The sequence below is a fragment of the Vicugna pacos genome, chromosome 28 (genome assembly GCF_048564905.1).
Source record: "Vicugna pacos chromosome 28, VicPac4, whole genome shotgun sequence".
Classification (NCBI taxonomy): Eukaryota; Metazoa; Chordata; class Mammalia; order Artiodactyla; family Camelidae; genus Vicugna; species Vicugna pacos.
The window spans coordinates 7,675,791-7,699,845 of record NC_133014.1 but is presented as its reverse complement, the minus strand read 5'-3'; the positions used below and the strand labels follow the sequence as shown (position 1 = coordinate 7,699,845).

Below are 24,055 nucleotides of genomic sequence, written 5' to 3'. Positions count from 1 at the left end.
ATTCAGCATGCTCACCCTTGAGCTGAGTTTTAATGTCACTGAGGCCTTATGAAATCAGGCTAAAGATATATTTGAAGTCTTTTCTGCTTTAGTAGAAACAGGCAGGATAAAACAAAGACAGGGAGATGATTAGGAAAGGGGAGTCATTGGTATTTGGTGATGGTTTTCAGGTTGCTCCTAAGCTAATGCTGGCGCTTGCACACTGGCAGCAGCAGCTGACTGGAGATTTTCAGGATCACTAGACGCTGACATGCCCAGATGCGTTCTAAAGTGGACGGTCCCCACTGGAAAGGGAAAACAGGGGTGGCACTAAAATTAGTTGCCACTTGGGGTTTCGGTTCTAATTTTTAATTTTAAAAGTAGATGTCCTTGAAATAATTTATCATTACAATGAAAAAATCGTATAGCTTTGAAATAATTAAATCCCTCTTTCTAAAATCTATCCAAGACCTTCTCCATGTGTATTCCTGACTCCTAAAAATTACACAGCCAACGTGATGGATGAAAATGTCCTACCTGAGGGTGGAGGCAGGGCTCTGCAGCAGGACATGCCAGTTCCCACAGCATGGCCTCCCCTCCCCACACCTCCTCCCAAGACCATGCCAGAGCTTGGCTAAACACTGGATGTCAATGTGCAATCAGCCTCATTAGTCAGATTTTGTAACTTCAAACCAAATTCAAACATTTGAGGGAAAGTGAACACAATTTGATTTTAAAATTTACTTGAAATAAAAGTGTAATCTTGATTATAATTTCACGTATAGTATATTCAGCCAGCTAAACCAGTAATTAGCCTCTAACATGTAAATAAAAGAATGTCGAAGTTCACAAATTATCTTTCTCTGTTCCTCAAAGCAGTTTGACTTTTACTAGTTACTAGTGGTTTTTGAGAAGTGTGTGTATTTCTATGTCAATGGAGAAGCCATATCTGAAATAGTCTGATAATGTAAGAACTTCCAAAGATTAAAGAAGAACCGATATAGCTTCTGTTTTAAATGGAGTGATATTTTTATCTGATCATTGGATGTTAGATGAACGTGATCTTCACTTACTCTAGGGGCTCCCTGCTCACACAGCCTAGGCGAACAGCTCAGATGACACCCATCCAGCTGAGGGCTTTGCAGCTCTGGCGACAAGAAAGCATATTTGAGTTACTAACTTACTTATTAACAAGCAGGTGGCTACTTTTCTAAAATACCTGAGTTTATCTTTTGAATAAAATTACTGTCTTACCAAAGTATTTTACATATTCTTGATAATGAAGTTGTCACTTTCACTTTAAAAGGCTTGAGCAATTGCCACTGATATTTTTTTAAAATGCATGACACAATGGTCTTCATACAACTTGAAATATTTTTTTAAACCACAGTTTCTTGGTAACTGCAAATTTTACATCTCATGAAGAGGATTTTGTACTAAATTTAATAACTAGTTGAATTAATTGCTAGATTGTCTTAGAATAATATAAAACTATAAAGATACTGTGCTATATAGGAAGTCATTTCTATTTAGACTCGCTTTTGTCTATTAACTTGATGTCTACCAGAGCATGTCCCAGAGAGCTCCCCGATGCTCCCACTTGGGACTGTGAGGCCTGCTTGACGGCTCATCCTCCTGTTTAGCATTTGCTTTGTCCGCTGGGTTGCCATGACAACCCTTGATCAGTGGAGCAGGGGAAGATGCTGGTAGCATGCTCTCCAGGGAAGGGCACCCGTGGGCTCTCACCGGCTCAGTGGCACTCTTCTGAGGTTACTGCAGCGAGGGCAGCTTACCTGGAGAAGGCAGCCTCAGTGCGGTCACTCCTTGACGCCCTGGTGCTCACGGCCGTGCAGCCATCGCCCAGGCCCACAGGGTTGCTGTGCCCCCAGGACAGCTGCCTCCTAGGTGGAGACAGCATGTTAGAGCAGCCTTTGGAGCCAGATGGTTTTGCTGCATGTTCAATTCTGCAAGGAAAATCAGCATTTTGAACTTGCGATGGTCAGCAGCTGTTGCTAATACAGAAAAATGCAGCTCTTTAAAGGCTTTGGGTAAGAGCAGCACTTTTGCATTTAATTTGCTGTGTGACAGAACTTTTGAACTATAGTTATGATAGACCTCTCAGATAACCAGACGCAAAGTACTTGAAATCATTAACTTCAAAACAGAAAAGCTGTCCTCCGCATGAACACAGCGCTGCTTTCGAAGCAGACCCCTGCAGTCGCTCACAGCATGTGTCCATCTCTGTGCTTCTCAGCTGCCTTGTTCAGAAACTGCCATCTTGCGTGTGTATTGTTGTAAATGAGTCTGGCACCCATTTAAACTAATCAGCCTTTTTTTTTAATGCTATGAAAATAGTTCATTTCATCTGAGTTTAAGTCTTTTCTTTTTTCCTTTTTTACTGCTGTCATTTCTTGTGCTTGTTTTTTCCCCAGTGAGGGTTGTCGAAGAGAAAATACAATGAAGAATGTTGGAAGTCGCAAATATGCATTTAATTCCCTGCAGCTGAAGGCTTTTCCCAAGCATTACAGGCCTCCTGAAGGGACTTACGGAAAAGTTGAAACATGAACACACGGTTTCCTCTAATTAGCTGTTACGTAATACATGTGGGTACCCTCTAGTGTCGTATATGAATTCTTCAAGAAGACCTGAAGGATTGGTTTTTATTTTGTGTTTTTAAAAAATATCTCACTAAAGAGTCTATGGAGCATGTTTTTTGCATTGGATCCATAGCAGGTGATGTTGGGCCCAGCAGTGCGGATGGTGACGACTGCCCGTTCAGACAGCCTCGGCCGTAACACACGGTTGTCAGTGGTTACTGATAGCGATCAAGCTAAGAATGTCTGAAATGCTAGAAAAACTTTTTAAAATGCCCACCTAGGCAGCTGCTTATCTGTGTTTTTTTTTTTTTTACTGAGTAACTCAAAATTGAGCATTGACTTACAGTCTACTTTTTAAAAATCTCAATGTAAACCAGTAAGTAAGTTTCACTGATTAGATCCTGGGCTGACCACTAAATGTTAAATCTTAAGAGAGTTTTGGGGAAAGCAGCTCGCTGTCTTCTGAATGCAGTGGCCTGTCTGCAGCTCCGCAGGCGGAACCAGGAGCTGACCTAAAGGCTGACAAGTCAGAGATAAGACTATTACATCACACCCGCACAGCCGCCCACACAGCGGGGCCAGTTCTGTCCTTAAAAACAGGGTGTCTGCTTGAGGACGTGAGGCCCACTGTCTCCTGTTCTCACGCCCATGCCTGGTCCCATGGTCCCAGGGCACATCTCCCCCTCTCCCGGTCAGGACCTCCTGCAGGGTCTGTACGACACGTCAGTCAACAAGGGGGGGAGCATGCATATAGTGGAAACCTAAATATTTGGAGAATAGGTGTCCTTTGGTGGGTTTCCCATTTTTTCATCTTTTAAAAGACAACACAATCATGTCTGAATGTCTAATGAAAGTCTTTCAGGTCTGCAGTAACCGTTACTATCCTCCGTTCGTTCTGTATATAAGACTGCTACTGAGAAAGCTGAAATAGCTCCTAAAATGAGATTTTGAAAGGGATTAGTGGGCCATAAAACTTAGCAATTTCATAGAAAATTACGTCTGGTCATCTATTATAAGATGATGATGAGTCTTATCTGCACATAGCAGAGTTTTTTTCTTAGTTTGTATGTTTTAACAGTTCTGTTTTTACCGTTATTATGTTTACCTGTTATTTAAAGGCTGTAAAAGAAATACCTGTGGCATATGTTCGTCATGCTGATCCTAATGACTTGTGAACCCTGAGGAAGTTCCTTTGTCTAAAATTCTCAATGTTATTCTTCGGGCTCCTTGAGAAATGCCACTTGGAAACATGTAACAAACTTGGGCCTGGGGAGCTGAAGTACAGCAGGACCAGCCGTTGGCAGGGACACAGGGTGGGCGTCAGGTAAGGGTGGACCCAGATGACCTTCCAGACCCCTTCCTGCTCAGAAGCCAGGCACAGACGGAGCCTGCTGTCTCCTGATGCCCGCCGGGTGTGGAGAGCCCCACGGTCCAGTGTGACCTGGTGTGGAGGGCGAGTCAGAGGGGCGTGGGTCATGCTCCCTGGCCCTTGCGTAGCTGGGCTCACTGGAGGGCAGAGGCAGGGAAACCTGTCCGCCGAACCCACCGCACAGGTGGCGGCAGCTGGTGTCGGAGTCTCCTGTGTGTCAGTCCCTGTTCAAAGACAGTTTCCAATACGGTCTTCACCTTGCCACCGTTTCACTTATTTTGTAATTTTCTGTTATCTATATATTTCCATCATTTCTCATTTTAGCATCACTACCTTTTTAAAAAATCCCTTGTATTTTGAATTAAATGTTACTCATACAGCTTTCAGAATTTTTTTTTGTCTGAAGATCATTAAATACGTGCATTTATCAAAAGGGAATATAGCAAATGTTGAGTCATTTGTTAGCAGTTTTGCATGTGGCAACTTTATGTGAATTATTTCCCTAATTCTGGCTTCATACTACGAATCACCATACAGGTCTAAGACTTGGCTAACCATGTAGGAAATATTCAGGTTTCAGTATTAACGTGCACACCACTCCTGGGCTCCTGTGTGATCGTCAGCCTCCCGGCGGCACCGTGGACCTTCCAAGCTTGCTGAGCAGGGCCCACGGCCCCCCGTCGTGGTGGCTGCAGCTCCTCAGGTCACATGGGAGCTTTGAGTTTTCAGTTGGAGAAGGAAGGCAGTTTTACAGGTTCCCGTAAAATGGAGATTCCATCCAGCGTTCCTTCTAAGGGCCCCTCTAAAAGAAGCGTTGAGACACTGAAAATGCCGATGTGATGTGGATTCTGTCAAAGCACCTGCAGCACAGTTGCCTTTGGTTTCCTTTAAAAATGTACAAATGTTGTATAATATACAGTTTTGTCCCCACACAATTGTATTTGCCAAGCTTAGTGCATTAAGGTACTTTTATTTATTTGTTTTTGGGCAGTATTAATATATATATAAACGTATAGTTACTGTTTTATATATTCTTAGCTCATTCAAAGCCATGTATGCTGTAAATGTGCTCGTCTTTAGAATGACAGACAATAAACAACTGACAAGAATGTTAAACCTGGTCTGCCTGGTTCATTCTGGTACACGAGGAGCACTGGGTCTGCGGCTGGCATCTGGCTGGACTGTCACTGAGGGGCACTGCATCGAACACTTGGTATTTGTAAACATGAGAGATTTCTGTTTTCTAACCTTGTTTTCCGTTAATCGGAAGCAGAGGGCAGTGGAGTGTGGGATTAAGAGTGTGGACTTCAGCTTCAGACGGACCCAGACCTCAGTCCCCAGTCCTGTGTGCCTCTCCTCTGGCTGGTGACGGAGCAAGTTGCTTGCCCTCTCTGAGCCTGCATGTGCTGCGTGCGGACCCAGCGGTCCATCCTCCGTGCGGCAGCGGCGAGGTGACTGGAGTTCAGCGTTCCTGAGTGTTACTGTGGGTCCTGCCCGGCCACCGCCGTGAGTGTGGGCAGGTCTTCTCTGTGGGCTGTGCTCCATTCATGGTCTGATTGTTCGTGACTCTGCATCTTATGCTTGGTGTGTGTGCCCTGGGATCTCCACTGGATAAATTCCTGGCAGCAGAAATGTACAGTTAAAGGATAATTTAAATGTCCTGAAAATTTTGAACTTTTAATGCTACCAGGTTACTGGTAGCAGAATACATGCTACCACCAGAGCACCTGCCTTCCCTTAGTTCTCGCTGGAGCTGAAGAGGACACCGTATTGCACTGTCACTCCTTTGATTATACAAACTGAACATCTTCTATGCTTTTATTCCTGTTTCTACTTTTGTGACTTTGAGTGTTGGTCTTTTTCATATGCATTAAGTATTTCTAATATATATTAACCCCTCTATCGTAGTTTGCAGCTTTTTAAGATGTATTTGTCAGTTGTCTTTTGGTTTCATTTATGGTAAGTAGGGGTCTACAGAAGTTATAAAATCTTATGTAGTGAAATACGCCTGTCTTTCTCTTTTTGACGTTTGTTCTGAAGTCGAGTCCTGGCCTCCCCACTGGAGGTGACACAGATAGCCCCCCATCCTTGTCCACGAGAGGGTGTCATGCTGTGCCCTCGCTGAGGGATGGCACTGGAACAATCAGCACTGTGCTTGGCACCTTGTACACTTTTGGTTTATTGATACCATTCCTGGTTTCTGCCTTTGTTCTCATACTCTGAGGTTATTTTTAAAACATTAACCTATTCTTATTTCTAGTACCTTTATGGCTTCAGTTTTACATTTAGACCCATTCATCTGGAATTATTTTTGGCATAAGGCAAGTGTTAGAGTTTGCTACAGTTGGCAGGACTTCCTCCTCCAATGTTGCTTTATTTATTTAAATTTAAAAAAATTTTTTAAGTTGAAGCACTGTCAGTTACATACAAAATGTCAATTTCTGGTGTACAGCAAAATGTCCCAGTCATGCATATATATATATATATACACACACACATACATACATACATATATTCATTTTTATTTTTTTCATTAAAAGGTTATTATAAAATACTTAACAGTTCCCTGTGTTATACAGCAGAAACTTTTTTAAAAATCTATTTTTATATATAGTGGCTAACATTTGTAAATCTCAAACTCCGAAATTTGTCCTTTCCCACTCCCTTTCCCTGGTAACCATGATTGTTTACTATGTCTGCGAGTCTGTTTCTCTTTTGTAGAGGAGTTCATAGTGTTTTTCTTTTTTTTTTTTAATTCCACTTATGAGGAATATATGGTATTTTTCTTTCCCTTTCTGGCTTACTTCACTTAGAATGATGATCTCTGGGTCCATCCATGTTGCTGCAAATGGCATGATTTCATTCTTTTTTTATGGCTGAGTAGTGTTCCACTGTATAAATACACCACAGCTTCTTTACCCAGTCATCTGTCTACAGGTATTTAGGTTGCTTCTGTGTCTTGGCTGTTGTATATAGTTGTTGCTGCTTTAAAGATAAGCAAGTGGAGACGTTTCAGGACCTGCAGACCACACATATCTTCCTGTCTCTTCACTCTTCTCAGGAGGTTTTGATCAGAGGAAGGTAAGGAACTGGTGGTTGGAGTTTCCTTGTTTCTGATTTTGCTGAGGACAAAAATGATTAGCTGTTGAAGGGCCGTTGCTTTTGTTACTTCCTTGCAGGTTGTTCTGACAGGTCTCCCTTGTTCCTTACTGACAGTATCAACCAGCAAGTTGGAATCATGTTTGAAGTTTTTTTGCAAGATCCTCATCAGCCTTGTGTGCTCCTCGTGTTGCAGTCGTGAGGTTGACCTTCCTGAATGGGTGCACACTGGGTGTAGGACAAGCCTCAGTCATGTGGCAGAGCTGCCAACACGGCCATCTGTTCTGGCCCAGGAACTGCCGGGAGCCTGGACCCGCAGAAGGGCCAGACCTCACATCTGGACATCCTGTTGTGCTCCAGGGATTGGGCCCTTCCAGGACTGGCACATTCCAGCAAGCCCTGGTGGAACTCTCCATTTGGAGATGGACAGACTTTTTTTCCCCAAAAATATCTTCCCTAACAAGCCCTCAGAGAGAGTCGATTTTTCAGTAAGTTGTAGTCTAGGTACTTCTCTGCATCCAGGAAACCCCAGTTTAGAAGCACACGGCCCCCTGGGAGGGCACAGCAGGCTGCCCGACCTCACCCCCACTGCTCCGACGGCTGCCCAGAGGCGGGACAGGCTGCCTATAAGGCATCAATGAGTATTTTTATACTTTAAAATGTACCTTCCTCTCAAAAGCCCTTTCCAAAAGTAGAAGGTAACTGAATCTACAGTGGATAAAATCCAATATTTGAGAACAGTAAGGAAATAGATAAAACAAAATGAAATCCCTGAGAAGTATATGTCAACCCAAAAGATCTTTCTTTCATTCCCGTGGACACCAAGCAGCCCAGGCACCGGCAGAGGGAGGGAAGTGAACTGGAGAGATGGAAACTCCTCTCTCACACGCCCCATGCTTCCACCAGGGCTCTGGAAGCAGAAGAGCGCTGCCAGAGTTGACTGTCCAATGCTTGCTGACGCTGACCACGGCCGGAGACACGAGCATTGCAGGTATCGGCCCAAGGGACAGCCTACAACGTGTGTGGAAGCCAAGGGAGACTGAGGAGGAGAGTGCGGGTGGGGGCCTCGCCACGCTCTGAACCGCAGCGGGCCCTGTGAGTCTGCCTGCACCGGCGCCCTCCCCGCCGCGGCCCCGGGGAGACCCCTCCAGCCCTGAGTGACTGCTGGCCTGGGCCACCCCGGGGGAGAACGCCCTCCCCGTCTACACTGAGACTGGGCAAATGGGTAGTAACTTTGTCTCTCTTTTTTTTTTTTTTCAGTTTGAGAATTTTTTTATCGACGTTTACTTTATTGTGCAATGCTGTGTTAGTTTCTGGTGTACAGCAGTGATTCAGTTATATATTACTATTCATATTTTTCATTACAGATTATTGTAAGATACATAGTTCCCTGTGCTGTACATTAGGACCTTGTTTTTCTGTTTTATATATGGTAGTTTGTATCTGCTAATCCTAAAACTCTTAATTTATCTCTCCCCTCTGCCCTTTTCCCTTTGGTAACCGTAAGTTTGTTTTCTATGTCTGAGTGTCTCTGTTTTGTGAATAAGTTCATTTGTATCATTTTAGATTCCACATATAAGTGACATCATATGTCTTTCTCTGACTTACTTCACTTAGTATGATAATCTCTAGGTCCATCCTTGTTGCTGCAAATGGCATTATTTTATTCTTTTTTATTGCTGAGTACTATTCCACTGTATATATACCACATCTTCATCCAATCATCTCTCCATGGCATTCAGGTTGTTTCCATGTCTTGGCTATTGGAAATAGTGCTGCTATGAACGTTGGGGTGCATGTGTCTTTTAATTAGGGTTTTCTCTGGATATATGTCCAGGAGTGGGACTGCTGGATCATAGGGTAAGTCTATTTTTAGTTTAAGGAATCTCCATATTGTTTCTTACACTGGCTGTGCCAATTTTCATTCCTACCAACAGTGTAAGAGGGTTTCCTGTTCTCCACACCAGCATTTATCATTTGTGGACTTTTTAATGATGGCCATTCAGATGGATGTGAAGTGATACCATATGGTACTTTTGGTTTACATTCTCTGGTAATTAGTGATACTGAGCATCTTTTCATGTGCCTGTTGGCCATCTGAATGTCTTCTTTGGAGAAATGTCAATTTAGATCTTCTGCCCATTTTTGATTGGGTTTTTTGTTACTGAGTTGTATGAGCTGTATATTCTGGAAATTAAGCCCTTGTCAGTCACACGGTTTGCAAGTATTTTCTCCTAGTCTGTAGGCTGTCTTTTCGTTTTTAGTTTCCTTTGCTGTACAAAAGCTTGTAAGTTTGACTAGGTCCCATTTGTTCTTTTTTTTTTTTTTTTTTTTTGCCCCTTGTTTCTATTGCTTTGGAGGCTGACCTAGGAAAAGTCAGAGAATGTTTTGCCTACGTTCTCTTCTAGGCGATTTATAGTGTCCTGCCTTTTAAGTCTTTAGGGCATTGGAGTTTATTTTTGTGTATGGTGTGAGGAGGTGTTCCAGCTTCACTGATTTACATGCAGCTGTCCAGCTTTCCTAACACCACTTGCTGAAGCGACTGTCTTTTCTCCATTGTATATTCTTGCCTCTTTTGTTGAAGATTGACTATAGGTGTGCGGGTTGATTTCTGGGCTGTCTATTCTGTTCCATTGATCCATATGTCTCTGTTTATGCCAATACCATGTTGTTTTGATCACTGTAGCTTTGAAGTATAAAGTCTGGAAAGGTTATGCTTCTAGCTTTTTGTTCTTGTTCCTCAGTATTGCTTTGAAAATTGAGTCTTCTGTGATACTACATACATTTTAGGATTGTTCCAGCTCTGTGAAAAATAGCATGGATAATTTGATAGGGAGTGCATTAAATCTTTAGATTGCTTTGGGTAGTATGGCCATTTTAACAATATTAATTCTTCCAACCTAAGAGTGTGGGATCTCTTTCCATTTCTTTAAATCATCTTTAATTTCCTTTATCAATGTAATATAGTTCTCATCCTGTGTCTTTGACCTCCTTGGTTAGTTTTCTTTTTTAATCTATTTTTTTAAGTTGAATTACAGTTACAATGCATCAGTTTCTGGTGTATAGCACAATGTCCCAGTCATGCATATACATACATATATTCATTTTCATATTGTTTCATTAAGGTTATTACAAGATACTGGATATAGTTCCCTGTGCTTTATACAAGAAATTTGTTTTTCTTTGATCTATTTTTATATATAGTGGCTAACATTTGCAAATCTCAAACTCCCAAATTTATCCTTTCCCACACCCTTCCCCCTGGTAACCATGATTGTTTACTATATCTGCAAGTCTGTTTCTGTTTTGTAGATGAGTTCACTAGTGTCCGTTTTTTTTTTTTTTAAGATTCCACATGAGTGATATCATATGGTATTTTTTTCTTTTTCTGGCTTACTTCACTTAGAATGACAATGTCCAGGTCCATCCATGTTGCTGCAAATGGCAGTTTTATTTTTTATGGCTGAGTAGTATTCCATTGTATAAATATGCCATGACTTCTTTATCCATTTACCTGTCGATGGACATTTAGATTGTTTCCATGTCTTGGCTATTGTATATAGTGCTGCTGTGAACATTGGGGTGCATTTATCTAAGGAGTTCCCTCCAGATCTATGCCCAGGAGTGGGATTGCTGGATCATATGGTAAGTCTGTTTTTATTTTTTTGAGGAATCTCCACAGTATTTTCCACAGTGGCTGCACCAAAATACAATCCCACCAGTAGTGTAGGAGGGTTCCCTTCTCTCCACACCCTCTCCAGCATTTATCATTTGTGGACTTTTGAATGATGGCCATTCTGTCTGGTGTGAGGTGATACCTCATAGTTCACCTCCTTGGTTAGTTTTATTCCTGGGTATTTTTCTTTTGATGTTATTTTAAAAGGTATTTTTTTAACTTTTTCTGATACTTCATTGCTAGTGTAAAGAAATGAAACAGATTTCTGTAAATTAATCTTATATCCTGCTACCTTGCTGAATTTATCTTCTAGTAGTTTTTGTGTGGCATCTTCAGAGTTTTCTATATATAATAGCATATCACCTGCATATAATGACAGTTTTACCTCTTTCCTTCCAATTTGGATCCCTTTTGTTTTCTTTCTTTTCTGACTGCTGTGGCTAGGACTTCCAATACTTTGTTGAATAGAAATGGTGAGTGTGAGCGTCCCTGTGTTCTTCCAGATTTTAGCGGGAAGGGTTTCAGCTTCTGTTAGGTTGGCTGTGGGTTTTTTATATTATGTTATTTTCCCTCTACTCCCACTTTGATAAGAGCTTTCATCATGAATTGATGTTGCATTTTATCAAATGCTTTTTCTGCATCTATTGAGATGATTGTGTGGTTTTTGTCTTTTTTGCTGATGTGGTATATGATGTTGATTGATTTTTGTATGTTGAACCATCCTTGTGACCCTGGGATAAATCAAACTTGATCGTGGTGTATGATCTTTTTTATGTGTTGTTGGAGTCGGTTTACTAACATTTTGTTGAGAATTTCTGCATCTATATTTATCAGAGATATTGGCTTGTAATTTTCTTTTTTGGTAGTGTCTGGTTTTGCTATCAGGGTGATGGTGGCTTCAGAAAGTGTCTTTGGGAATGTTCTCTCCTCTTCAGTTTTTTTGGAAGAGTGAGAAAGATCAGTGTAAGTTGTTTGTTTGTTGGTAGAACTCCCCCAGTGAAACCGTCCAGTCCTGGACTTTTGTTTGCAGGGAGTTTTTTGTTTTGTTTTTTAACTACAGATTTTATTTCACTTGTGATTGATCGGTTCAGATTATGTTTCTTCTTGATTCAGTTTTGATTAGCTGCATGTTTCTAGAAACTTGCCCATTTCTTCCAGGCTGTCCAATCTGTTGGCATTGTTCACAGTATTCTCTTACGGCTTTTTTTGTTTTTTAATATCTGTGGTATCAGTTGTTATTTCTCCTCTTTCATTTCTTATTTTGTGTGTTTGGGTCCTCTCTCTCTCTCTTCTTAATGAGCCTGGCCAGAGGTTGATTTTGTTTACTCTTTCAAAAAAACTATTCTTGGTTTTGACTTTCACTATTATTTAAATCTCTATTTATTTCTTCTCTAATCTTTATTCTTTCTTTCCTTATGCTGACCTTAGGTTTTGTTTACTCTTCTTGTAATTCTTTTAGGTGGTAGGTTAGGTTGTTTGAGATGTTTGTTTTTTGATGTTTGCTCTGAACTTCCCTCCTATGCATGGTATGCCTTTGCTGAGTACCATGGGTTTTGTGTGGTTGTATTTTCACTGTCATTTGTGTCAAGGCATTTTTTCATTTCCCCTTTGATGTCATTGTTGATCCATCAGTTATTTATTTAGTGGCATGATGTTCAATCTATACAGTTTTTTTCTCTTTTCTCTTTCTTGGTTGACTTCTAGTTTCATGCCATTGTAGTCAGAAAAGATGTCTGAAATAATGTCTATCAATCAATCATCTTAAATTTGTTGAGGCTTGTTTTGTGTCTGTCCTTGAGAATGATCTATATGCACTTGAGGAGAATTTATATTCTGGGGGGTCTGGGGTGTAATGTGCTGAAAAATAGCAATTGAAGTCTAGCTGTTCTATTGTGTCATGTAGGATCTCTGTTGTCGTGTTGATTTTTTATCTGGAAAATCTTTCTATTGATGTTAGTGGTGTGTTAAAGTCTCCTACTTTTACTGTGTTCTCATCAGTTTCTTCCTTTACGTCTGTCAGTACCTGTTTTATGGATCTAGATGCCCCTATACTGGGTGCATGTATGTTGATGAGAGAGGTCTCCTTCTCTTACGCTGATCCTTCTACCATGTCACTCCCTTCTTTAGCTTTCTGGCCTTTGTTTTAAAGTCTATTTTGAATGATATGAATATTGCTACCTCTGCTTTCTTGTCATTTCCATTTGCATGAAGTTATCTTTTCCCATCCCCTCGCTTTCAATCTAGACAAGGTTTAAAATGGCAATACATACATACCTGTCAATAACTGCCATAAATGTCGATGGACTAAATGCTACAATCAAGAGACAGAGTTGGCAGACTGGGTAATAAAAGAAGAACAAGAGACCCACTTCAGGGTGAAGGACATATATAGTTTGAGCAATTTACTTATTTATTTTTCAACTCTGATTTTTTTTCATTAAGTATAGTTCAACTTTGTTTTCTTTTTTATTACAGCTGTCACTACCCAAGCTCTGACAGAGTGTGGGAATAGAATATCCTCAGATCCTCCCAGGGAGCCTTTTCAACCAGTCCAGGCAGGTCTGCAATCATAAATCTTCATGGTGCTATCAGGCTGTTGTACCATTTAACAGACCAAAATGCTGGGACAGGTTGGAGAGGATAGGAAATGTGCTTGTGTTTCTACTTATGCTAGACGGATGGAGAATACAGCACTTTATCGTGTCCTCTTCCCTGCAGCTCACCCCTCCCTTGGCTTCTGTGGCCTCATTCTCCTGGTCTCTCACTGTCTCTGACCATCCCTTCACTCTGACAGGGTTGTTGACCCCACCCACCACTAACACCGTGCTCCCCAGGTTTCTGTCCATAACTTCTATCACATTTCACTCTTCATATTTGCTAATGACTCCCAGATTTCCAGGTCCATTCTAGACTCTACGTCCAAATCAATCTAAATATCCAACCACATCCTAGGCATTCTGCCTGAGTGTCCTGTTGGTGTCCCAAACACAGCATGTCAACACCAAGCTCGCTCCTTCCCACCTCCAAGATGACCCAGCTCTCCTCTAGTGATAAATGGCCTCACCTTCCACCCTGGGGTCACCTTCCTTCCCCGCCACATCCCATCAGCCACTAAGATCATCTCTCTTCAACCCATCCCAGAATTTAAATCCATACCCATCCCAGAATTTAAATCCCTGGTCTGTGACCATGTTCTCTCTGATCTGGATAACCACCCCTCAACCTTCTTATTCCTCCTTCAAGAACTGTCTCACACATGCCTTCTTTTATTGTGATTTCTCCACAAAATGAGCTGGCCCTTAAATCAAGTCACACAGGAGCTACTCAAAAACCCATTTACCAGCCTGGGCAGGTGTCAAAGAGTCCTTCCTCCCTTCCTTCCAGGAGAGAAGGAAGAGGCAGAGAAGAAAGAACAGGTGCCTCTCTCTGCCTGGAATCGAACCCAGGACCTCCTGCATGCTAGCCATGCACCCTACCACTGAGCTCTAGCCTCTCTCTAGCTACCTTAGTTTCCCCAGACTCACCTTTATGTCCTCAACTTGGGAGTATGCTGGCTTCCAGGTTCCTCAAAAAAAAAGAAAATTCCATTTTTACATACATGCACTCAGAGTCCTGCGTACCTTTCTAGGTTGCTACCTATGCTTATGAAATTTCCCAAAAGGTCTGAATTAGGAGTCTCATTTCCTCAACAGACTTCTCTGGACTTGACAGGTGCTGACTGACTCTTAGGATCAAGGGCTACAAATAATTCATTCTTTTGCTCAGTCACAATGATCAGAGGTGGAAACATTCGTGAATGCATAATTCTGGCCTCTAATTTTGCCTTGCCATAATGCCACAGAGTGGAACAAACACTTGTCAGATTTTTAGGCTGTAGTCAGCCCCTGGAAGCAGAAGCCTGACTGACTGTAAAACACTCTGCCTCTTCCCCCTTGATTGTAAGGGTTATCACTATCCATAAAGTTAATTCAAGTCTTAAGAAAAAACAACACTTCATTTCAATGGCATCCTTCACACAGATCACTTTTCAGTGTAACTTAAGATGTGGCACAAGGAAATCCATTAATTTGGAGGCATGGCTCCCACTCTGAGATGAATCCATTGCACTGAGTAATGCAGAGGAATGATAAAAATCAGGCCCAGCAGACACTCTTGCTTAAAGTCAAATCATGTGTTTTTGTTTGTGTTTACTTTGGCAGAAATTTCATCCCACTTAAACGGGGCATGTAATAATAACACATCCATGAGCAGGGAAACCATTCCAGTGTTAGCTCTTTACCCGCTTCTCCGAACTGTCCAGAGTGGGTCCAGCACACCTCTCCCGCTGCACCTGTCCGCGGACAACCTGCTCCACGAAGACCAGGCCACCCTGCAGACACAGCCTGCAGTTTCCCTCTGTATTTCAAGGCTCCCCAATGGCTTTTAAGATTTTGTCTTTATGTTTGGAAAAGATACAATATTTATACTTTCTTTCTCCCTCCCTCCCTTCCAGTGCAAATCAAACATTTCTTCTCCAAGGAATCAAGCACAATTTATTTTAGAACTGAACAGTACAGACTGAATAAAAGAATCAAAGTTTTATCCTAAACTTTCCCAATGGACACTTTCTCACCAGACTCCATGGCACATCAGTGGCCTTCACAGTCTTAACAAAGGATGTACCAACTGTGTCATTTGGTTGAGGAGTCAAGTTTGAAAATAACAATCTTTCCATTCTTTGTGCTTCAGAACAATTCTTAAAACACATCTGTTATGTTTCCAACCCATAACCATTCAATTAAGTTTTCCTCTAAAAATAACTTAGAGCAAGAGAATCATTTACTTTATAACATATTCAAACCAGAACTTATCCATTTTCTTCAGTGTCCATGTAGGGAAAAACTGGTCCAAGTGAACAGATGTAGCAAAAAGTATGTTTCCAATTTTGGCTTCTCTGTGTTAAAGACCAGAGAAAATCCTTTGTTGTTTTCATCTTGGTTTCAACATAGTCGCATCAATATCCTTTTCTTCCCCTGAATCTTGATCTGGCATCCAACTGAAAATAAATATACAACTACATCATATTTTGGACAACAAAATTAAACATAGCTTTGCTAAGGTTTGGTAAACTGGTTCACTACATGAGAGAAGTAAACCAGTTTCCAGCACAATCAAAAAGGCAATTGTCACCGTTACCAAGGAAAAACACTAATAACAACGAAGATGGTGTTAAAAACAAAAGTCTCATATAAGGTCACCATTAAGGATTTTCTCAAGTAGAATCCAAATTACATTTATCTTTCTCTCTGAATTACACTCAATATATGTTGTTCTAACAAACTTGACTTTCTAATTAAGTTCTGTTTGGGTTAACAGTCAAGTGTATTTAAAACCTTTAAATAGCAACTGAGGGAAGAGGAAAGAGCCCTGAAAAATGTTCGGTAACATACAGCCATTTTGGGATTAAAAATCCTTAAAATTACTACCCATAGGTCAACTGCATGTCCTTTGACCTAAGCCTCACAGTGCAGCCACTTCTTAAGGGTGGTGTGGTGGGATGGAGGGTCCTAAGTAGAGAAGACAAAACTGCAAAGTCAATGTCACTCCCTAGAAGTTCCATATGAAGGAGTTATTTTAAAGCTAAAACTTACTAATGAAAACAACAGAGCCAGTGAAGGACAGATGGCTATTTCTTCACCTCAGCACTAGATACAGTAGCTAAGGGCCCCATTTTCAACAAATTAGTTATTCGTCTTTAAACTTGGGAATCATAAGCAGGATGATGAGATGCTTGCACTACGAGAGATCAGCCGATTCAAACTCACCTCGCCTTCACTCTGGGTTATTCACTCACTGTTTGAAATATTAAGCAAAATTACCAGCACAATTAAAACTGGTATGTTTTGAGTCTTTGCCAAGAGTGCACAATTAAAGTTGCATTAGTTAAGTGTGACAGGACTCCACTATCTTGGAGCACTAACAGTGAATTGGTCTTGGAGAAAGGCTGTAAGAATCTCTAAGTCTGCTAAAATGTTCCTTAGGCTGCTCTTCCTGGTGTCAAAGTATGAGTTAGCTCTGCTTTGTGCTGATATTTAGAAATGGTCAGAAGCACTTTTACTTTTTATTCAAGACTGTTACAAATTTCTGCAGAAGGCTGATAAACTGAAAATTTTTACATGTTCTGATTTTTTAAAGTTCTTTGAGATCAAAGACCGAGCTTTAGGCAGGGAATCAGAAGGAGGTTATTACAAATTCAGTCATTACGACTAAAAAGGACAACTCATACCTCCTACACCAACTGTTCTTTCTGACTTCTCAATGATTTAAACATGATTTGAAATTCCTGAAAGATCTAAAGACTTGCATTTTACACAGGTAACAAAACTATATGAAAGAAGGCCAGAAAATCCTCTCTTCTTAGGTGAAATGACAGAAAAATCTGGCAGAGAACTGTGTCACTTGAGAAAAGAGCATGGCTGAATTTAATCTAACTTTACATCTCCCGGGATCGGATTAGTTAGCAAACATGCTCAAGTTCTGGTTTGGCCTCCCCGGTATCCTGTACTCTCTGCTTCTCCTATCAACAAAAGGGAAGGGATCTGAGTGCTGTTTCTCCACAAACAAAAGCAGGTTCAAGTTCAAGTTACTGCTGTTTTTAAAGAGATGTTCATTTTTCTGATTTCATATTTTCTTTTCACAAAGAGAAGGCTTTCAGTTTCTATTCCAAAGATCTTTGTAGATCTTTGAAATCAAAGATTAGAGGAGAAACCATCTGAGATTTCCAATGTCCTCTTAGGCTGTCTTTCCACAATCCACCATTCTAGAACTTCACACACAGACACTAACACTTTCCCCTAGTCACGTCAGCATGCCAAAGCACAGTGCATACACCTTAAACCCCCACGTTGTGGGTCTGTGTGTATTTGCCAAGTGATCTGAATACACAGTGACCAACATCAACTTTCCCCCTTTTATACTTGCCAAGACTACTCTCTTCCTCTTTCAGAAATTCATGAAGTTCAGCAGCTATGGTTAGCATAACAGCAGAACAACAGAACAATCAGCTGTGGGTTTTCATGAATGTTAGCTAACATTAATTCACTGGGTAACAAAAAAGAAATACATCCTTTTTTCCAAGTGATAATGACTGCAACCTTTTTATAATTACTAAGTCACTCACATATTTAACTCCACAAAACTAATTTTTAGCATAAGCTTTTAAAAACCTTTGGCCACTTACCATTGATCTTTTACATTCAAAAAATGAGTATTTCAAAGCTTTGCAGTTTCCTTCCTTCAGACACTGCCGAGGGGATTTTCCTTCCTATGACACATAAAACAACTTAAATGCCCGGGAAATTTTCTCACAAAGTATAAAATAACTGTCTTTCTGGAAATAGTTCCTTTTTTTTAAAGTTAAAAGAAGAAAATATTAAATTATATAAGAAATAGTTTGTAATTCATTTTGACTGTTGGTACTTAAGAAAAAAAAGAGGACAAAAAATACGTAAAATAATTTGGGGGCACTGTTTAAGGGCTCCCTTGAATTCTTGAAAACACTGGTTTCCATGGGATACTCTTCCTTAAAATGTGTATATAAAAATCTAGCCAGCTCCTTCAAGTTCCTTATATGTAAGAAAGGGAAAGAGTAAAGTTGAAAGTAGTAACGGGGTTTCTTCTCTGCAAAACTTTTACACCCAAGAAGTCCTACAGACAGACAAGAAGTCTGTGCGTGGCAGACACAGTGAGACAGAGAGAGACAAGACAGAGAAGGAGCGTGTGCGAGATCAGGCATGCTGCAGTGGCGAATGGAAGGGTTTATTCTGGAAGGTAGTATCAAGGAGTTTCAAAGCCTCTAATTATAATACCATTTTAATGCAAGCAACTTTACTTCCAACACATCTCAGCATTTCCCCACCCGTTATCCCCACAGTCAAGTTCACTATTCTGGGAAGCTCAACTGGAAGAAGAAAGTGAGATTTTTAACAGAATTTATATATATTTGTGAGGGAAGATCTGCCTGGGCCCACTGTCTAATTAACTCATCTTTAAGCAGTGAAAGCACAAAACAGAGCTTCAGAAAACTGGATTAAACCATTTCCTTTCTGCCACCAAGGCAGGATACCTCTACAAGAATATTCACAGGGGATGAGCTTTTTATGAATCTTAACAAACTATTACTTCATTATCTTAAGATATTCTGAACAAATATACCGCCATCAATTTAACTTAACAAAAAGCACCTAAATATACTGGACACATGGAAGCATCTACAGAAGAGTATATTTCACAATTCAAAGAAGCAAGATTAAAATTTAACTGCTGTGAAATCAAAACCACAGTGAGGCACAGCACCTCACACCAGTCAGAATGGCCATCATTAAAAAATCCACAAACGATAACTGCTGGACAGGGAGGGTGTGGAGTAAAGGGAACCCGCCTACATTGTTGGTGGGAATGTAATTTGGTGCAACCACTATAGAAAACAGTATGGGGAGTACTTAAAAAACTAAAAATACAGTTACTATGTGATCCAGCAATCCCACTCCTGAACATATATCCAGAGAAAACTCTAATTAAAGACACATGCACCCCAATGTTCTTAGCAGCACTATTTACAATAGCCAAGACATAGAAACAACCTAAATGTTCATCGACAGATGACTGGATAAAAAAGTTGTTATATATTTACACAAATATTTACACTACTCAGCCATAAAAAAGAATGAAATAATGCCATTTGCAGCAACATCAATGGACCTAGATGACCATACTAAGTGAAGTGAGACAGAGAAAGACAAATATATCACTTATATGGAGAATCTAACAAAACTGACACAAATGAACCTATTTACGAATCAGAAAGGACTCACAGACAGAGAAAACAAACTTAGTTACCAAAGGGGAAGAGGGGAGGGATAAATTAGGAATTTGGGATTTGCAGATACCAAACACTATATATCACACAGATAAACAAGGACCTACTGTATAGTACGGGGAATTATATTCAATAGCTTGTAATAACCTACAATGAAAAAGAATATATGTATGTATAACTAAATCACTATGCTGTATACCAGAAACTAACACAACATTCTAAATCAACTGTACTTCGATTAAGAAACAATTGTAACTGCTGCAGAATTTTTCTGAATGCTTTACCCGACTAATCTGTCTAGTAACTAAACACTCACAAGGACTAATTTATTAAAAAAAGAAAAACAGGACTGTTCAAGATCAGTTAAAAAGTAAATACAAGATATTCCTGCCTACACAGAGCCCTCAACAGCAGGTAGGAGGTGTACACGTGCAAATGTTCACTGGCAGCGTGAGCAGGCCACAAAGTGCAGGAGGTGCCAGAGCAGGAACAAGGAAAGGCGCTGAAGGGGTTCCCCCTCCCGGGAATGTAAATGTATAAAGTAACATCTGAAAAAAGGAGACTGAACTTGAATTTTCTGAATCAAGGTTTAATGACATCAAACTGATTTGCAATACATGAGGGAAAAAATATCAAAACCTTACATTTTATTACTATTAAAGAAACAATAATAAATTAAAAATTAGACATATACTGCTTATAAACACCTAGCTGTATGCAGTGCTTGACAATATAAAGGAAGGTCATGAAATCTTCCTACTCAAGGTGAGCTCCAATGCAAAATGAGTCAAGCAGTTTTGTCCGGGAATAAAAATGACCCTGTTCAGTGTTAACTTTAAAAGCTCAAACAGCCACAATTAGGTACCCTAAAATCTGAAAAGTTCTGATTCTCAACACTTTAGAAAGATGTTAACAACGTTGCCTAGAGTACTACTTAACTAAAAACAACTGGTGCATCTGTGCACTGGGAAAAAACGTAACTTAAATTTCACCTGCGCTTCATCATCAGGGATTTCCCCTCAAGCCAGTTTCAACAGCCCAACCCAACAAACTGCAGTCACTCCCCCAAACCTTTATTTTGCAAGTGCCAGTCTCACTCCTAGCTTTTATAGTAAAACAAAAAAGCTACAAGGTACCACGTCTGTGGCATTCCGCATCCCCAGGGTCTTGGCCACATTCTGGTCTTTATGTCTGCTTGGGCCCTAGATTTGAGTCTACATCAGTGACTCTCAAAAGTGAAACAGAACAGAGTAGCAAGCTTCTCTACACTATTACGTTCCTCCCTCAAACTCCCTAATGAGGTTGCCCACGTGAATAATGGAAAGAGAAGAAAGACTACAACTGTGCAAAAGACTGTAACTAATTTATAAACTGATGTTTCCTCAAACTGTATCTAGGATGCCATCTTTTCCACAAGCTTTCAACCAATACTACCATCTGCCTGGTGGGAAGATCCATCTAGGTACACTAAACCTGAGAGACAAATGTTACTTCATCTTCTTCCACCTCCACCCCTAATGGCAGACTGCTAACTGTCCCTTAATATTCACTCTTTCTTTTTAGTGGGGCATATGGCTGGGCTAATTTCCCAACCATCCTGCAGCTGGGTATGGTCATGTGACTAAGTTCTAGACAATGGAATACTTAGGGAACTGAAATGAAAATGGGTTGGTCCTTAAGGGAAAATGGCTTGCCCCCCTTTCCGATTTTACTCCATATTACTTGGCCTGATGGTGTGGCGGCCAAGCAATCCTGACCATGAGTGTGAGAATAACATCCTAGCTCCCTGCTGTCATAGCACCTAAGACCACAGATCAACAGTGTCTGGTCCATGGAAGACAGCATCAGTCTAGATCCTACTTATAAGCACAAGAGCAAAAGAGAGAATTCTCTATCTTGTTTAAGCCACTGTTATTCCGGGCCTCTGTAACATTTCCCTAAACCTATAACCTAACTAATACACTACCAAGCTTATTTGCCTTCTGATTGGTGATTCCTAAATATGGCTGAGCCCAAAAATCAACCTGGAACATTTCTAATTTATAAGGGAAAGGAGAGCAGTGGAATCTGTACTTTTAAGCTCCCTGTCCCCATCTCCAGGTGATTCTGATGAAAAGTCAGCAGGTCTGGAAGCTGTTAACAGACACAAAGGAGATGGCTTGTAATTGTGGTTCTTGGGCAAAGTTTCAACCTTTTTGATCTCCTAGGAGTCATAAAATTCTAAGTTTATCCAAGAGATGCCCTTTAAATCTGCCTTTTCCTTGCTTCTCTTTTCCAGCCCCTAATGAGGATAAATTTACATCCTTATCACCATTACCCTGAGTTTCTCGGAGCCCCTACAGTTCTTTGACTATCTCTCATTGCAGCCCTAGAACGAATTATTTTATGTTGAATTCCCCCCTAAAGTGAGATCCAGTAGCCTTTCAAGTGAGTTAAAGAGAGACTATAGCATCACCTGCCAAAAGATCAACTTCTTTATTCAAGGAGCTGAGGAATCAAAAACCTTATCATAAATGAGGTGGCCATACATAGCAGGTACAGACCTCAGCAGAACTTCCCTTGGTCTTGAGTCCCAAGTGGGGAGTGGTGGGTGCCAGTGACACCTTCCGAAAAGGTAGGATACCATCCTGGATTTGCATAACCCAGTGTTTTACCTCAGTACTACTTTTATATTCCAGTTGAAGTGACCATGCGGGATGACTTTAACACAAACTTTAAATGCACTTCCATTTAAGAGAGTATTTATAAACATCATGTTCTCCTAGCTAACCAAACTCAGCCACAAAAAAGCCACATACTCAATGGGGGAAAGCAACATCTGTGCCACGTGTCCTGGTCATTACCCCTGCCCAAAGCTTTCGAGCTTTCCAGAGATCCAATTTCTGCTCAGGAGCAAATGGTGTTCCATTTATTTGCATGAATTAGGCTTGGCACGCAAATGTTTGCTAAATCAGTCAACCACTGCAAAAAACCAACTTGGTATTCTCCCTGCCACCAGGATCCTCTACGCTATTTTTTTGGATTCTCCCCACAACCATCACAGCCCTTTACTTGATAAACTACTACTCAACCTTTAAGACTCGGATCAAATGTCACCTTCTATGTGAGAAGTTTCCAAATTCTCAAACAAAATAAGCTGCTCTCCATTGGGTGTCCAAAGTATTTTGTTCCTCTACTCATTAAATATTTACTAAATGCTTACACAGCACTTATCACAAGAAGTTGGCCCCTTACATGTCTATTCTTCCCATCAGACCAAGCTTACTAGGTAATGACTGTAACTGATTCATCTTTGTATCACCAGCACCTGGCACCATGCCTGCTACTTAGTAGGTATTCACTAGGAGCTGACAGAACATTTGCACCAATTAAGGAGCAGAATGGAAACAGCCTTGGACAGGGAAGCCTGAACACAGTGTATCCGTTTCCTCAACTGTTTAAATTGGACTAGATAACCTCTTACATTCAAAACAACTCTAGTTTTACCAGACACCCGGAGGCCAGTCTGACTGACTGCCAAAATCAGTGAAGTAAGTGTACATCATGACTCAGCAGAAACACCGATGTAGCCTTATGGCTGATGTCCAGTTGGGGGTAGCTGTCTTTTCTTTGAAAAAAGGACAACTTTCTGAAGTTACATCTCTAAATGCAAAAATAACTGACTGCCCTTTCACCAGGCCTTTGTGATTGGAAACGGTTCTTGCTTTGGTTGGGTTTAAGGCCATAATCCAGGACTCCAGTCAACTCCGGACCTCACTACAGACTGGTAGTGAGCGGAGAGTGTGACAGTAAACCCTTTATCTCCCATCTAAGCGCCTAAACCCACAACATCAACGGTAGGGGGAGCAAGATAAAAAGTGGTGAAAACACCAAGCTGCCTTATTAACAACTTACCCGAGAATGCATAGAACAACTCAGCAACAAGTTCAAACCAACACAAGGTAAGTACAGTATCTAGTCAGGCACAACCGAACAGAGACAGGAGGAACCATCAGCCAATACAATGTACCAGGTTCATGTAATTCTCTGATAATTTTATCTCCCTTGTCACACTGTTGGGAAGTGAGACTCTGACTTGAATTTGCCCGAGTTCATTAAGTTGGAGCTGCGCTCGGCACCCAGGACGGCCAACTCTGAGGCCAGTCTCTCCACCGCCACCGCAGGTGGGCCGGGAGCCCTTCGCCAGCCCCGCCTCCCCGTTTCGGGCGTCGGGTCACCAGAGCGCCCGGCCGCGTTACCTGGAGCACGCAGTCCGACTGCAGCAGGCAGGCGCCCAGGTCCTCCTTCACGCCCGCGCACGCGCCGCCCTCCGGCTTGTCCTCGTAATACCGCGGCATGACTGCGCCTCCAGACCGTGGCGGCCCGGACCCACTCGAGTCAGCAACGGCTCAGACCCGGCAGGACGCCAGGGACGCCGCGGCGGGCGGGACCGGAAGGCCGCAGCAACAACTTCCGGCGGGCGCGCGGCGGATGACGGG

The 24,055-nt window shown here is 41.3% G+C and overlaps 2 protein-coding genes across 9 annotated transcripts in view; one reads left to right on the top strand and one right to left on the bottom strand.

Moving 5' to 3' along the window:
- Positions 1–5,061, top strand: part of INPP4A (inositol polyphosphate-4-phosphatase type I A) — a 114,959-nt gene extending 109,898 nt beyond the window's left edge. For all 3 annotated transcript variants that reach the window (XM_072951364.1, XM_072951363.1, XM_072951359.1), the window contains one exon: positions 2,412–5,061. In XM_072951364.1, the coding sequence (XP_072807465.1) occupies positions 2,412–2,544 (133 nt within the window). In that variant the 3' untranslated portion in view covers positions 2,545–5,061. The remainder of the gene's footprint in view (positions 1–2,411) is intronic.
- COA5 (cytochrome c oxidase assembly factor 5) lies at positions 67–24,027 on the bottom strand. Of its 6 annotated transcripts, XR_012065138.1 has the most exons (8): positions 23,816–24,027; positions 17,940–18,023; positions 15,543–15,755; positions 14,245–14,285; positions 12,995–13,058; positions 1,773–1,880; positions 1,053–1,126; positions 67–284 (listed from the first exon to the last, which is right to left on the bottom strand). XR_012065138.1 is itself a non-coding variant. In XM_006203875.4 (3 exons), exons 1-3 carry the CDS (start codon positions 23,912–23,914, stop codon positions 15,714–15,716), a joined length of 225 nt encoding a protein of 74 aa, XP_006203937.1. In that variant the 5' UTR covers positions 23,915–24,027; the 3' UTR covers positions 15,226–15,713. The 6 variants fall into 6 exon arrangements, 1 of the variants encoding a protein (XP_006203937.1); XR_012065137.1 differs by lacking the exon at positions 67–284 and having other exon boundaries at positions 701–1,126; XR_012065136.1 differs by lacking the exons at positions 67–284; positions 12,995–13,058 and having other exon boundaries at positions 701–1,126; positions 1,773–1,943.
- Positions 24,028–24,055: the final 28 nt, after the last annotated feature.